A 12,634-nucleotide genomic window follows, 5' to 3' on the forward strand; every position below is an offset into this window, starting at 1 on the left:
TAATGTGGCACTGACCAAATCACAAGTATTGTGCCGCTAGCTTTAAGGTTGTGCACTCAACCACTGTTGCGATATTAGCAAGCTAACTCAGCTAATTAATAAAGCTTATTTCATATTGTCTCTGTACTTGTAAATTTCTTTCAAGTTCACAGGCTGTTGTATTTTGGTGGAAGTTCATTTTGGCAATATTTCCAATAACTGGCTGGGTTCAAAAAGAACTTTTTGGCAGGACTCCGATGCTTGTTGTCATCTTTTTACCCCTATGTAATCACTTAAGTTGTTATTAACTGCTGCATGCTAAGCTGCAAGAGTGCACTGAGGACTGAGACAAAATATGGTCTACAAACCAGCATTATATTAGTTTTTATCAGATAGTCCTCCAGTGTGTTTATTTTTTGCTTTAATTCTATTGTGCAGTTATTTGTTACCCTGAAATGCTTTATGCTTAACAACAGCTCACTATTTTGACTTATTTTTGAACTCTTGTGATCAGTATGACTAGATTGTGTGAGTTTCCATACTAAAAGAGCTGTAGTGATAAAATAATTGGCATCAGAGACACTGATTTTTGGCATGGTATACTGCAGAAGTTTTTTGTTTTTTTTTGCATAATATACCTTTTAATTGAACTGCATTCTCTGTATTGTAACAAAACTAACATTGTTTATATGTCAGAAAATTAGCAAACATGAATAAATGGCGAAAACAATATAATTATAACATATATTTTTATTTTACTTATTTTAGGTCTGTGAAGCCAAACTTGATGCTGGGGATTTATTTTTGTCAGTGGAGTCAAATGGTAAGTTGCAATTTGTGCATTTTGTCATACTGGAAACACCACAGATTATATTGTAACTTAATAGCTCTGTAGAACAAATGATATAAAGATTGTAGTGTCAGGGTACTTCTTAAGAAGTAATATGGCACTATTGATGATCACATGCAGGTGGCATAAACTAAATATTCAGACGTGTTACCAACAAATGATTCATTAACAAAAGCAATGGAGCAGACTGTTTAGGTTCTTGTGGTTGTAATAACATTCATAACTGCAAGTTTGTCATTAATTTATTTTCACAGGTCTAGATGATCACATCTGACTTTGTCATTTAAATGAGGTGGACTTGCAAACTTTGCACTCTTTTGGGTAAATTGCTGTCCACTACATATACACAGAATCTGCACAGTATTTCAGATCTAAAAAGGGAGTATGTAATGGACTTGCTGGCTTTAATGTAAAAAGCCTGTTGTGTAACTTTAATGAGGCAGTTGGACTAAAACAGTATTGCTCATCAAGGTAAACATCTGAGGAATAAGGAAACTGTTACTTGTCCTTTTACTCAGTGTTCTTTTAATCGCACGTTTACTAAAGTTTTACATCACATAAGTCATTTTCACAATCATTCTACTTTAAAAGATTTCAGGACAGAGCTTATTGTTCTCTGAACTTCCTTGTTTGCTGAACGGCAGGTAAAGTGCATCTTTTTGTTTGTTTGCTTTTGTGCGTTTGTGTTTTCTCTAATGGGCCTCAGATGACTGTTTGCTTAAATTTGGGTCTCAAAGAATCTTTTTTTTATTCTGTCTGTACTCTCCACCCCTCTTCTTCTATTGCTCAGGTTGAAGCAGAATTTGCCCGTCTTACATCTGTTGACCTGAAAGGGTTCCTTTTTGCTGTGCTTGACCATTATGGAGAGGTTCGTGGAGCTGTACAAAATCAAGAGCGGCATAGGAGGGCTAACTAGGCTCATAAGATGCTTCGGAGATGATGTAAGTGTTCAACTGCGAAATCTAATCCTTTGTTTAAGTTTTAGGTTATCCAGTTCAACTGATGAACTCATTGAAAGAAAGCTGATAAGTAAAGTCTGTCATCATATTTCACAACTGGACATTTAGTGTGGTAACTTTTACAGAATCTGTGTATATTGGTGGTAGGTTGGATATATTCTACTTGAATGTCCTGATAAGCCTGATTCAAAATCTCCAATGATAATCATATATTGATGGAATTATGTATCAAAAAGCTGTGAATTTGGAGCTGTCTACATGCTTCATAAACACTGTTTAAAAAGTGTTTTTGTTTTCTTTTTGACTTCTGTGACCAGAGCCCGACACAAAGGAAGAGGACAGAGGACCTAATTTTCTAAAGGAAGATCCCTCACACACTTTCAAGACTGTGAAGGTTAGCATTGTTTCTTTTAGTAAATTTAATAATGACAGCACCACAGTGGATTTTAAATTAAAAAGTACATGTGTACTTTTTCCTCACCAAATGTATTATTACGAGATCTTTGACACTGGAGTTGGTCTGGGTTTCAGAGAAACTAACTGGCAAGCTAGCATTGATATTATTAGTGTCTTGTGTTTATTCATGTCTTCACCAGGGTCTTTGACATTTCGCTGCTGTACTGTTCACTTCAGCTTTACGTTTGATTTCTCACATTGTATATTGTAATGGCAGAGATATTAGGATATTTAAGGGGCTGCAGTGGCTGCTACAGCTGTGGGGGGCAATACTTTGGTGAAATGTCCTGGACCCTGGAAAAGAGACTGTGTAGACTGGGTAAGCAATTAAAGGTTACTGGCCGAGAGTCATTGGGCAGCTGGGTAAAGGTGGATGTTGATATTCAGTGCCAATTATGCAACCTGTTCAGCCATGTCTATATGCTCTTTTTTCATGCTGTTAATATAGGGGGAAAAAATAAACTTTAATCAATAAACTGATTAAAGAAACATTGTCTATGGAGCCACAATCTGATCCTGTAGTGTAGCTGCAGTTTGCACATTTCATGTATTCTCAGCCAGATTTGGTTTAGAGCACAGCCAATATTTAGCATAAGTAGATTTAAATTCACACACTGGTGATGGCAAGCTACATTGTAGCCACAGCCGCCCTGGGGCGCACTGACAGAGGCGAGGACACTGGCACCACCGGGCCCTCTGACCACCACCAGTAGGCAACAGGTGAAGTGTCTTGCCCAAGGACACAACGACTGAAACTGTCGGAGCTGGGGCTCGAACCGGCAACCTTCCAATTATAAGACGAACTGTCAACTCTTCAGCCACGATTCAGTGATCCACCCATGTGTGTGAATGACTGAATGTGTAAAGCGCTTTGGAGTCCTTAGGGGACTAGTAAAGCACTATACAAATACAGGCCATTTACCATTTAAATTGAAAATTTTGTTTGAATTCTGCAATTGAAGACATGCTCAGTTATTTATGAACATGGTCTTTGTTTAAAGCAAGAAATGGATTTGTAACATGGGGGTGCATATCTCATTCTGAAAAAAACTTTAACAACTGATAAGTGTTACCCAAAGCCAATCACCATCATCCAAAGCATCAGTATGGCTCTTCTTTGGAAAGACATGAATTGTTAAGCACAAGGGATATTGTGTAATTGTAATTGTGTAATTTTTTTTTTTTTTTTTTTGTCTTTGAACCCTTTTATAGCCGACAGGTATTGAAGACACATTTTCTAAGAGGATGAAAGTTGGCATTGCGATGGTGAAAGAAGAAGACATCATCGATGTGTTGGTTGTCCTTGAGGCAGCAGTAATCCTGTCTAATCTGAGGGATGTCTCAAGTGCCATTTCCATGCTGATGGGCCTTCTTTTTGCCCTCAACATAGACTATCCAAAGGAACTTAAGGACATCTTTGAAGTCATTCAGAACATCCTAATGAACATTGGTGGAAGGCAGTGCATCTCACTAGTGCATGGTCTAAGAAACAGACTCTTGGAGAAAGCCATGCAGAACTGTAATTGTATGATCCTTAGTGTTAAGGACAGTTTTTATTTTACTGTTTGTTTTTTTATTCTTGCAAGTTCTCATTCTCACTTTTGTATGTCACTAAATGACTACACTTTACAAAATTCCAGATTAGACAATTACTCATTTGTTCATGGTTTAAGAAACTTATGTGAACAACAATATGCTGGACTTTGCAGATGCTTATCTCATGCAAGTCAGTAGTTTTTCCTTTGTTTTGCAATTGAGCAGACTCAAACTGATGTTTCTGAAATATTCATATTATCAAATGTTTCAGAAGCATGCACTCATTTTCAGAGATATTGGTTCTGTGGAATTTGTTGCAATTGTAAACGAAGACAAATACAAGAGTTTGATGTCTTAGTTGTTATAAACTGATCTTTACTGTCACTTATCAAAGGTTTTGTACTATTTTAATATTTCAAGTTTTATGCTAACAGGTGTGACTGAGCACAATGAAGTTTAAAAATTTTGTAAATGTAAAGAATAACTTTTCTAAAATAGCAAGTGTTCCGTTGATACATTACATTAATGCAGACTTTATGTTGTTACTTCACAAGAATCACTACTGCTCCTAGAGTATTGGTCAGAATTTAATCTTCACCTAAACTGGGCTCAAGACCAAGTTCAAATTTACTGTTTCACAGGGAGCAGCCTTTGAGTTTTGATGGATTGTGAGCCTGATGAGCTACGTCACTGATTTTTCTGTTTCTCAGATGACTAAGATGGCACAATAAATGGTGAATGTTGGGTGCTCATGAGTAATTGTCTTGTCATGTTCTTAAAACAAACTTTCTGTATGAAATGATCAGATAGACTTTAATGGAATCTGTGGGTTTTTATTTTTTTTTCTGTAAACAACAGAAAATTAATTTAAAGGAATGTAGATATTTAAACCTGAGATCTAAGATAAACCTAACAGGTATTTTTGCTGAAATGGATGTTAGAAAGCTAAAAAAACAAAACAAAACTTAAGATGTTTAATACACATTTTTCTTTACATCCAGTCAATCAACTCTGATAATTAAAATGAAACTGATTTACAAGTTCACTCAGCTACCTTAAGGAGCTCAGGTAATTAATAAACTTAAATCAACTTAGCTAACAGATTATGTTAGTTAAGCTAAAATAGATTCCTAAGTTAAAAGAACTACTAAAGTATTTGAATTAACTAAAAAACCCAAGTCAACTGAACTAGGACAAGAGTTTAAACAATAGATTATTTTAATTTAGCTGAAAGGGTTTTCCCAAGTAAAAATGACAATTAAAGGAGTTGAACTGACTAACAAATCTCAGTCAGCTAAACTAAGATGAAAGTTTAGACAACATGTGATTTTTCATTAAGATAACAATTGGTTGTGTTATAAGAACAAACTCTATTTCTTGACTTAACTTAAAATTTTAAGGCAGCCCTTTACCTCATATTTTTAAGTTGAAACAACAAGTTATATTTTACAGTGCAGAGATGCTGAGCACTTGTTGACCATTTTGCCGTCACTCTGCGGTCCATCTCATCCCAAACCATCTCGACTGGGTTTAGTTCAGGTGACTGGCGCAGCACTCCATCACTCTCCTTCTTGGTCAAACAGCCCTTACATAGCCTGGAGGTGTGTTTGGGGTCATTGTCCTGTTGAAAAATTAATGATGGTCCATCTAAACGCAAACCAGATGGGATGGCATGTCGCTACAGGATGCTGGTTCAGTGTGCCTTGAATTTTGAATAAATCCCCAACAGTGTCACCAGCAAAGCACCCCTACACCATCACACCTCCTCCTCCATGGTTCACAGTGGGAACCATGCATATAGAGAGCATCCATTTACCTTTTCTGTGTTGCACAAAGACACAGCAGGTGGAACCAAAGATCTTAAATTTGGACTCATCAGACTAAAACACAGATTTCCACTATGTTCACTCCTTGTGTTTCTTGGCCCAAACAAATCTCTTCTGCTTGTTGCTTTTCCTTAGTCGTGGTTTCTTAGCAGTTGTTTGACCATAAAAGCCTGATTCACACAGTCTCTGAACAGTTGATGTAGAGATGTGTCTGCTACTGGAACTCTGTGTGGCATTTATCTGGGCTGTAATTTGAGGTGCTGTTAACTTGCGATTTCTGAGGCTGGTGACTCAGATGAATTTATCTTCAGCAGCAGAGGTGACTCTTGGTCTTCCTTTCCTGGGGCGGTCCTCATGTCAGCCAGTTTCGTCACATTCAAAGTTTTAGCAATTTTCTGGACTGACTGACCTTCAGCTCTTAAAGTAATGATGGACTGTCGTTTCTCTTTACTTAGCTGATTGGTTCTTGCCATAATATGAATTCTAATAGTTGTCAAATAGGGCTGTCAGCTGTGACTCCTGCACAACACAACTGATGGTCCCAACCACACTAAAAAGGCAAGAGATTCCCCAAATGAACCCTGACAAGGCACACTTGTGAAGTGAAAACCATTTCAGGTGACTATATCACGCAGCACTGTCAACAAAGCAAAGGTTGGCTACTTTGAGGAATCTGAAATATAAGACATATCTAGAGCTATTTATAATTTTTTACATAATTCAATGTATCTTGCTTCATATTTTTGATGTCTTCAGTATGTATCTACAATGTAACAAATGTGAAAAAAATAAATAATGAGAAGCAGTGTCCAAACTTTTGACTGGTAGTGTTTATATATATGTATTTACATATATGTGCATGTATATATGCGTATATGCTGAGGAACTAATGAGCAAATGGGCAGCAGCTGTGCAGGCAGGTGGCTGATCCAGGGAGCAGCGAGGAGATCAATAGAGGGGGGAAAAAATCTTGGAGGGCATTTGGTGGTCAGAAGAAGCTTTGTGCTGGATACCGAGCTACACAAAAGTGCACGGCAAGACTTTATGGTGCAACGGGAACTTGTCACACTCCCATATAGCTATATGTGGACAAGTAACAGATGTGAATTTGCAGAAGGAAGCACAGTGTGTCAGTGCAGGAAAAAAAACAACAAAAAAATACTGTTATTACAGACAGAGTATATGCATTATTTGCATCATGCATCTTGTTGCCAGTCAATTGCAGTATGATGTAATGACAAACTAAATTATTGGTCAAGTCTCAGGTGAGATGTTTACTGTACCATTCAATAGTCAGGTTTATCCCTTACAGCTATGAAATACTGAGCTGCAGAGGTGGCAGTGTTTTTGAAGTGTATGTGTGAACATGGCCTGACAGCCGACTCCTCGGCATAATGACCAGCATCTTGGGGTGTGTGTGTGTGTGTGTGTGTGTGTGTGTGTGTGTGTGTGTGTGTGTGTGTGAGGAAGAAAGACACAGAGAGAGAATAGTTATCCTGGCTCCAAGGCTCTGAGGTTGTCATCTCTCATCAGCCTGATTAGGACTCAAACTATTATGGTGCCTTTTCTCTCCTCCTCGCTCATTCCTCCCCTCACCTCCCCTCCCCAATTTTCTTGTACCAGGAACAGCAGCTTGTTGCTGTCGTTCCATTCTTTCTATAGCTTCACCTATCTCCCTGCACCTCCTCAGTTCTTCTGCGCTTCCAAACCAACAGGAGAACTGCTGTTGGCATAAAAATACCATCCAGTAACTTAAATGATCATCAATTCTTCAGGTTAAACCTTTGAGTGTTTCACGAAAAACTGTTGTACAGCATAACCCTTTACCCTTCTCTTCAGTTTCTGCAAGCTGTTCCTGTTTTTTCACTCTGGATGGATTTGATAATGATGTTTATGCAAGCTTTCTTCAGTTCTAAGACTTTTGGTAAAATTCAAATTGCTCCTTTCTCCTTGGTAATTTTGAAATGTGCAGAGCAGCTGCCACTGTCAAAGCACACAGTCTGCTCATTCATCTAGCCAAACTGCGACACTGGTAGTAAAGGCACCAAAGGCAACCGATGAGGAAAAAAAGCACAGTTTAAGCATTGCGCTGATCATTTAAATGTATGTGAGTGCATATAATATTGTGTATTACTATGTATATAAACCCCAATCAGAGAGAGGGAGGAAGGCTTATAGCTGCTGTAATTTCTTTCAAGAGAAATGATTAAATTTGACCAAAATAGTGACACTGTAAGGCATAAAAGAGCACTGTTGGTTCAGTGATTTCAGTGTTTCAGTGTCAAAGTGTAACCATAAGAAGAAGAATCTCTGCACAGTGCATTAGAAGCAAATCAGAAACAGAAAATATAACATGCAAATTTAATATAGTGTGTGTCATTCAAACAGTCAAAGTTCTCATTATTCTGAAAGCTGGAAGTAGATATTCATCTACACTGCTGTCATGCTAGCCAAATCATGGGTTATGAGAAAAAGAGATTTTGCACTTATTTTTTCCAAGAATACGTCATTGAACTTTTTTTTTCATCTTTAAGCAAAGGCCAGAACTGACAATTATACTGTATTAACCTAGACCACAGGGGTTGATTAATACAGACAAATCTTCCTAGAAGGCCTCAATTACAGAGACACTCCTACTTTGACTAACTTGTGGACAAAGGAAATATATAAAGGCTTAAGCCTGTTTTGCAAAAGCAATGCTTGACTTTTAATGAAAAATGAACTACCTTGAAAAATGAATAAAAAGGTACAATTAAAGCAGTTATTTGTTGTGTTTTGCACAAAAAAGAAGAACTTTAAAATTATGAACTGAATTCACAAAATGTAAAAAAAAAAAAAAAGTCAAACCCATTCCAGCAAAGGTTGAAATACCCTAAATTTTTAATTCCAAGTAAGGAAGGAAGTAATCTCCAAAACTGCTTTATTTCTCACTTACCTTTCATAACTCAGAGACATCTTTTGTTATATTCTTTTTGCCAGTGCTCATGTCTTTTAAATTTCCATACAGAAATACAAAAGATATACAATTTTCCGGAGATCTGTGATAAGGAAACTACATTACTTTCTCTTTCAATGCATCTCATGACAAAAATAAATAAATAAGAGTGTGAATTTAAAGTTCTAATTTCTTTATTCATGGGGTTTTTTGACAGTCGGGAGGCAGATACAAGACACAAACGACTTTGGTGTATTCTCATAAAAAGTTTGTGGAATTGAGACAGAATTGTGTGAATGAGAGAGAAACAAGAGGAAAGGTGCCCACGCAAGGTGTAGAGATACTGAAAATAGATTAGTTTAAATACTGTAGCTGGGGTATTTAAACTCATCATGGACAATGCCCTTCTCCATTGTTTTGGATGGACGGACAGTACACAACGTAGGTGAAGAGAATGCAGGCAGGGTGGAATGGGTGGAGATGAGTGTCAGGAGTGATTTGTGACAGAAGGATAGCAGCAAGAGTGAAAGGGAAGATTTACAAGATGGTAGTGAGACCTGCTATGATATATGGCTTAGAGACAGTGGCACTAAAAAAAGACAGGAGGCCAGGGTGGAGGTGGCAGAGCTAAAGATGTTACGGTTTTCAATTGGAGCTACCAAGATGCACGGGATTAGACATGAGTGTATCAGAGGGACGGCTCAGGGTGAGCAGTTTGAGGACAAAGTTAGAGAGACAAGACTGAGGTGGTTTGGACATGTGGAGAGGAGGGGTAGTGGATATACTGGACAAAGCATGGTGAATACAGAGTTACTAGAATGGCAAAGAGGACGATCACGGATCACAGATGTAGTGTCCTCCTTCAGCAACAAGCTGCATGTCCCCCTTCACCATGATGTAGTGAAGGGGGACATTTGGTGTGACAAAGGAGGGTGAGATGAAATGATGCTCTGTGGTGGGAGCAGCCTAAAGAAGATGAATAAGACTGTATTCTTTAGAGGACAGCTCTATATGAAGGACCTTTTTCATTCTGACCTGTCATAGTAGTAAATACATGGCAGTCATTTGCCTAAGGTAATCTGTTATGAAATTGATTTCTTAATGATTTTCCTTAATGATGATCATGTGGGTGCTTGCAGTCAAATAGGTTTCCTAAATATGAGCCTTAATTTGACTTCTGCACTGCTCCCAACTCGTGTAAAGAGAGAACGCAGTCTGAGATTCATTAATAGTGAATATAAAGTTTACAGAAAGATGAGGCCAAGCAACCACAGCTTATCTGACTGACTCCAATTTTTATTGCTGTGATTGCATAAGATCAGAAAAACTGAAATCAGCGAAGCGTCTGGAGTAAGCAAGAGCTCTGTATTGGGAAATAATCGACAAGTGAGAAACAATCTTGGTGTTTGAAACAACTTGGGGGTTTTTTTTTGTGTGTTTTTTTCCCTATGTCTCTTTGGGTTTTAAACCCCTCAAGAATCTTGAGGGGTTTTGTGACCCCTCAAGATTTGCAGAATCTGCCCCGTAACACTTGTTCATACAGAAGAGAGTAATAGCCGGATCTATCAAAGACATAAACTTTGACTGTCAAGAACACTTTGAAGGCCACACATAGTATAATTTTGTGACATTTTAGGATAGCAATTTCATCCGCCATACAATTTTGCCATAATCGAAGGAAAAAAACAGCTATTTGTATTTCAAAAATACAGAACCAAGACATTCCCTGTATACAATGATGCTCATTAGTCATTTGTATAGACAGTATAGTAAAATCCTGTTTTTATGCAAATTGTAACTCCCAGGAAAAACAGTTTGTTTCTGCCTAGCCCCTTCCCCCCCCCCCCCCCCCCCCCCTTTCTCTTTCACTCCCCTCCCCCCATCCACCAGATCCCCCCTGTATCTCCATCTTAAACCCTGTCCTTGTCCACATACACTTACTCCTTCTGAAAACCACAAGCTGTAAAGTTGATTTACTCGTGTTTTTCCTCCCAGCCAAGACTGTCTCCTCTGGCTGGAAAGAGAGAGAGAGAGAGAGAGAGAGAGAGAGAGAGTGTGTGTGTGTGTCTGAGAGAGAGAGAGGTGAAAAGAGAAATCTTGAGGCAGAGAAGTAGTTCCTTCAGCCTGTCTGGAGCAGAGTCAGCACATGTGTGTGCATGCGACAACTATCTCAGTGTAAAATAGAGAGATGAAGAAGACGGTGTCCAGTCCACGGCTGTGGTACTGGATTTATGTATGTGTGTGTCGGTGAATGGGGGGCATTAAGGCATGAACGCACTGCTAGCTTGTCACCATCAAGGGTGTGTGCGGGTGTGTGTATATGTGTTGTAAGGGATGAATGCACTGCTGACTTGTCATAGCTGAAGATTTTGCCTAAAGCAACTTTTTTCCCCCTTGTTTACAAAGTTGTATTGTGAGTTTCTCCAGATAATAGCATCAGCTAAATGCCACAGATACAAATGCAAAAGTACATACAGCTGTGTAAGCATAAATATGGGCTACAGTGTTGCAGAATCTGCCCTGAAACACTTGTTCATACAAAAGAGAGTAATAGCCGGATCTATAAAAGACAAACTTTGACTGTCAAGAACTCTCTGAAGGCCACACATGACATATTTTAGGATAGCAGTTTCATCCGCCATACAATTTTGCCATAATCGAAGGGAAAAAAATACCTACTTGTATTTCAAAAATACAAAACCAAGACATTCCCTGTATACAATGATGCTCATTAGTCATTTGTATAGACACAGTAAAATCCTGTTTTTATGCAAATTGTAACTCCCAGCAGACATTGCTTGACAAGGTCTTATCATTAAAATATCAGGGTTCCTTTTCAAATGGCTCTAATTGCTTATGAAAAACGTACAATGGGGTCTGCAGGAGTTAACATACAGAATGAAATTGCATGTTTTTTTTAGAGCGTACGGAAAAATTTAGCCCCTATTCTAATTACATAGTCTGTAGTTTGCGGCAAAACGAGCTACATTTTAAATGCCAAAGTGAGTAAATACATTTTTCATCTGTTTATCTTTACTGCTGGCTTGAATTGGCATTAGACCTTGATTTGAAAGCTCGAAGACAAGAAAGTGAAGATATCCATGGTGACGCAGTCTATCAATATACCCTGTGGTTAATAATTGCAGTTTCCCCTAAGTTTCTAAACCATCTGCAATCTGCCAACAGAGTTTCATTTTACTGGAAATTAGGGAACTAAAAGGTTGTAACTAAAGTAACTCTGTATGATATTACCTAAATCAAGAAATGGTAATTCAGAAAAATCCCAAGAGATGAGCAGTTTCTGAAATACTAAGACTAGCCCGACTGGCATCAACAATGCTCTGTCTTCCCCATTCTGCTGCTGTTCAAACTTGACCAGGTTGTCTTGACAATGTCTATATGCCCAAATGCATTGAGTTACTGCCATATGATTGGCTGATGTTGTGTTATGAGTAGCTGAACCAGTGTACTTAATAAAGTGGCGGCGAGTGTATACATGTTATCATTGTCCACTGAAGACAGTAAGTGATCCACAAATGGACATTGCTACAAAAATTTAAAGCTAAAAATTCCCTCTGCACAGTACACACAAATACAACAAAGTACAGAACAAACACAAACTTACCGGCTCGGTCAGCTCAAGCACATTAGCCTTATACGTGATGGGACTACAATCACGGGTGTTTCCCACAAGCGTACATGGTAGAAACATTGGACCCAAATCATCACCGTCCAGTACATCCACAGTTAGTGTGGTGGTGGCTGTTCGACGGTCACTTGGATTAGGGGCTCGATCCTAGACAGACAGACAGATTTTTTTTGGTGATAATGCATAATTATGTGGCTACATTTATCTTTGTGTCTTGAATGATCAGGATATGATCAAGAAAAACATGTAATAATACAGAAAGGCTGGTTTTTATCTGATATATTCTATATCTAATGCACAGCATTCATGTTCATGTAGGCTGGTGATACAATATGGTTGATATGTTTAGCAAGTGTATACACCATACTGTAATCTATTTCATGAATCTCTTTGGTGACCAAAATTTCACAAAAATACACATTCAGCAACATATTACATAAATTC

General features: G+C 38.2%; 1 protein-coding gene across 1 annotated transcript in view; it reads right to left on the bottom strand.

Moving 5' to 3' along the window:
- Positions 1–12,634, bottom strand: part of LOC134633885 (protocadherin-15-like) — a 230,463-nt gene that overhangs the window by 145,431 nt on the left and 72,398 nt on the right. The window contains exon 9 of the mRNA XM_063483036.1: positions 12,167–12,337. Coding sequence (XP_063339106.1) covers positions 12,167–12,337 — 171 coding nt within the window. The remainder of the gene's footprint in view (positions 1–12,166; positions 12,338–12,634) is intronic.

Source organism: Pelmatolapia mariae, linkage group LG8 (assembly GCF_036321145.2).
Source record: "Pelmatolapia mariae isolate MD_Pm_ZW linkage group LG8, Pm_UMD_F_2, whole genome shotgun sequence".
NCBI classification, from domain to species: domain Eukaryota; kingdom Metazoa; phylum Chordata; class Actinopteri; order Cichliformes; family Cichlidae; genus Pelmatolapia; species Pelmatolapia mariae.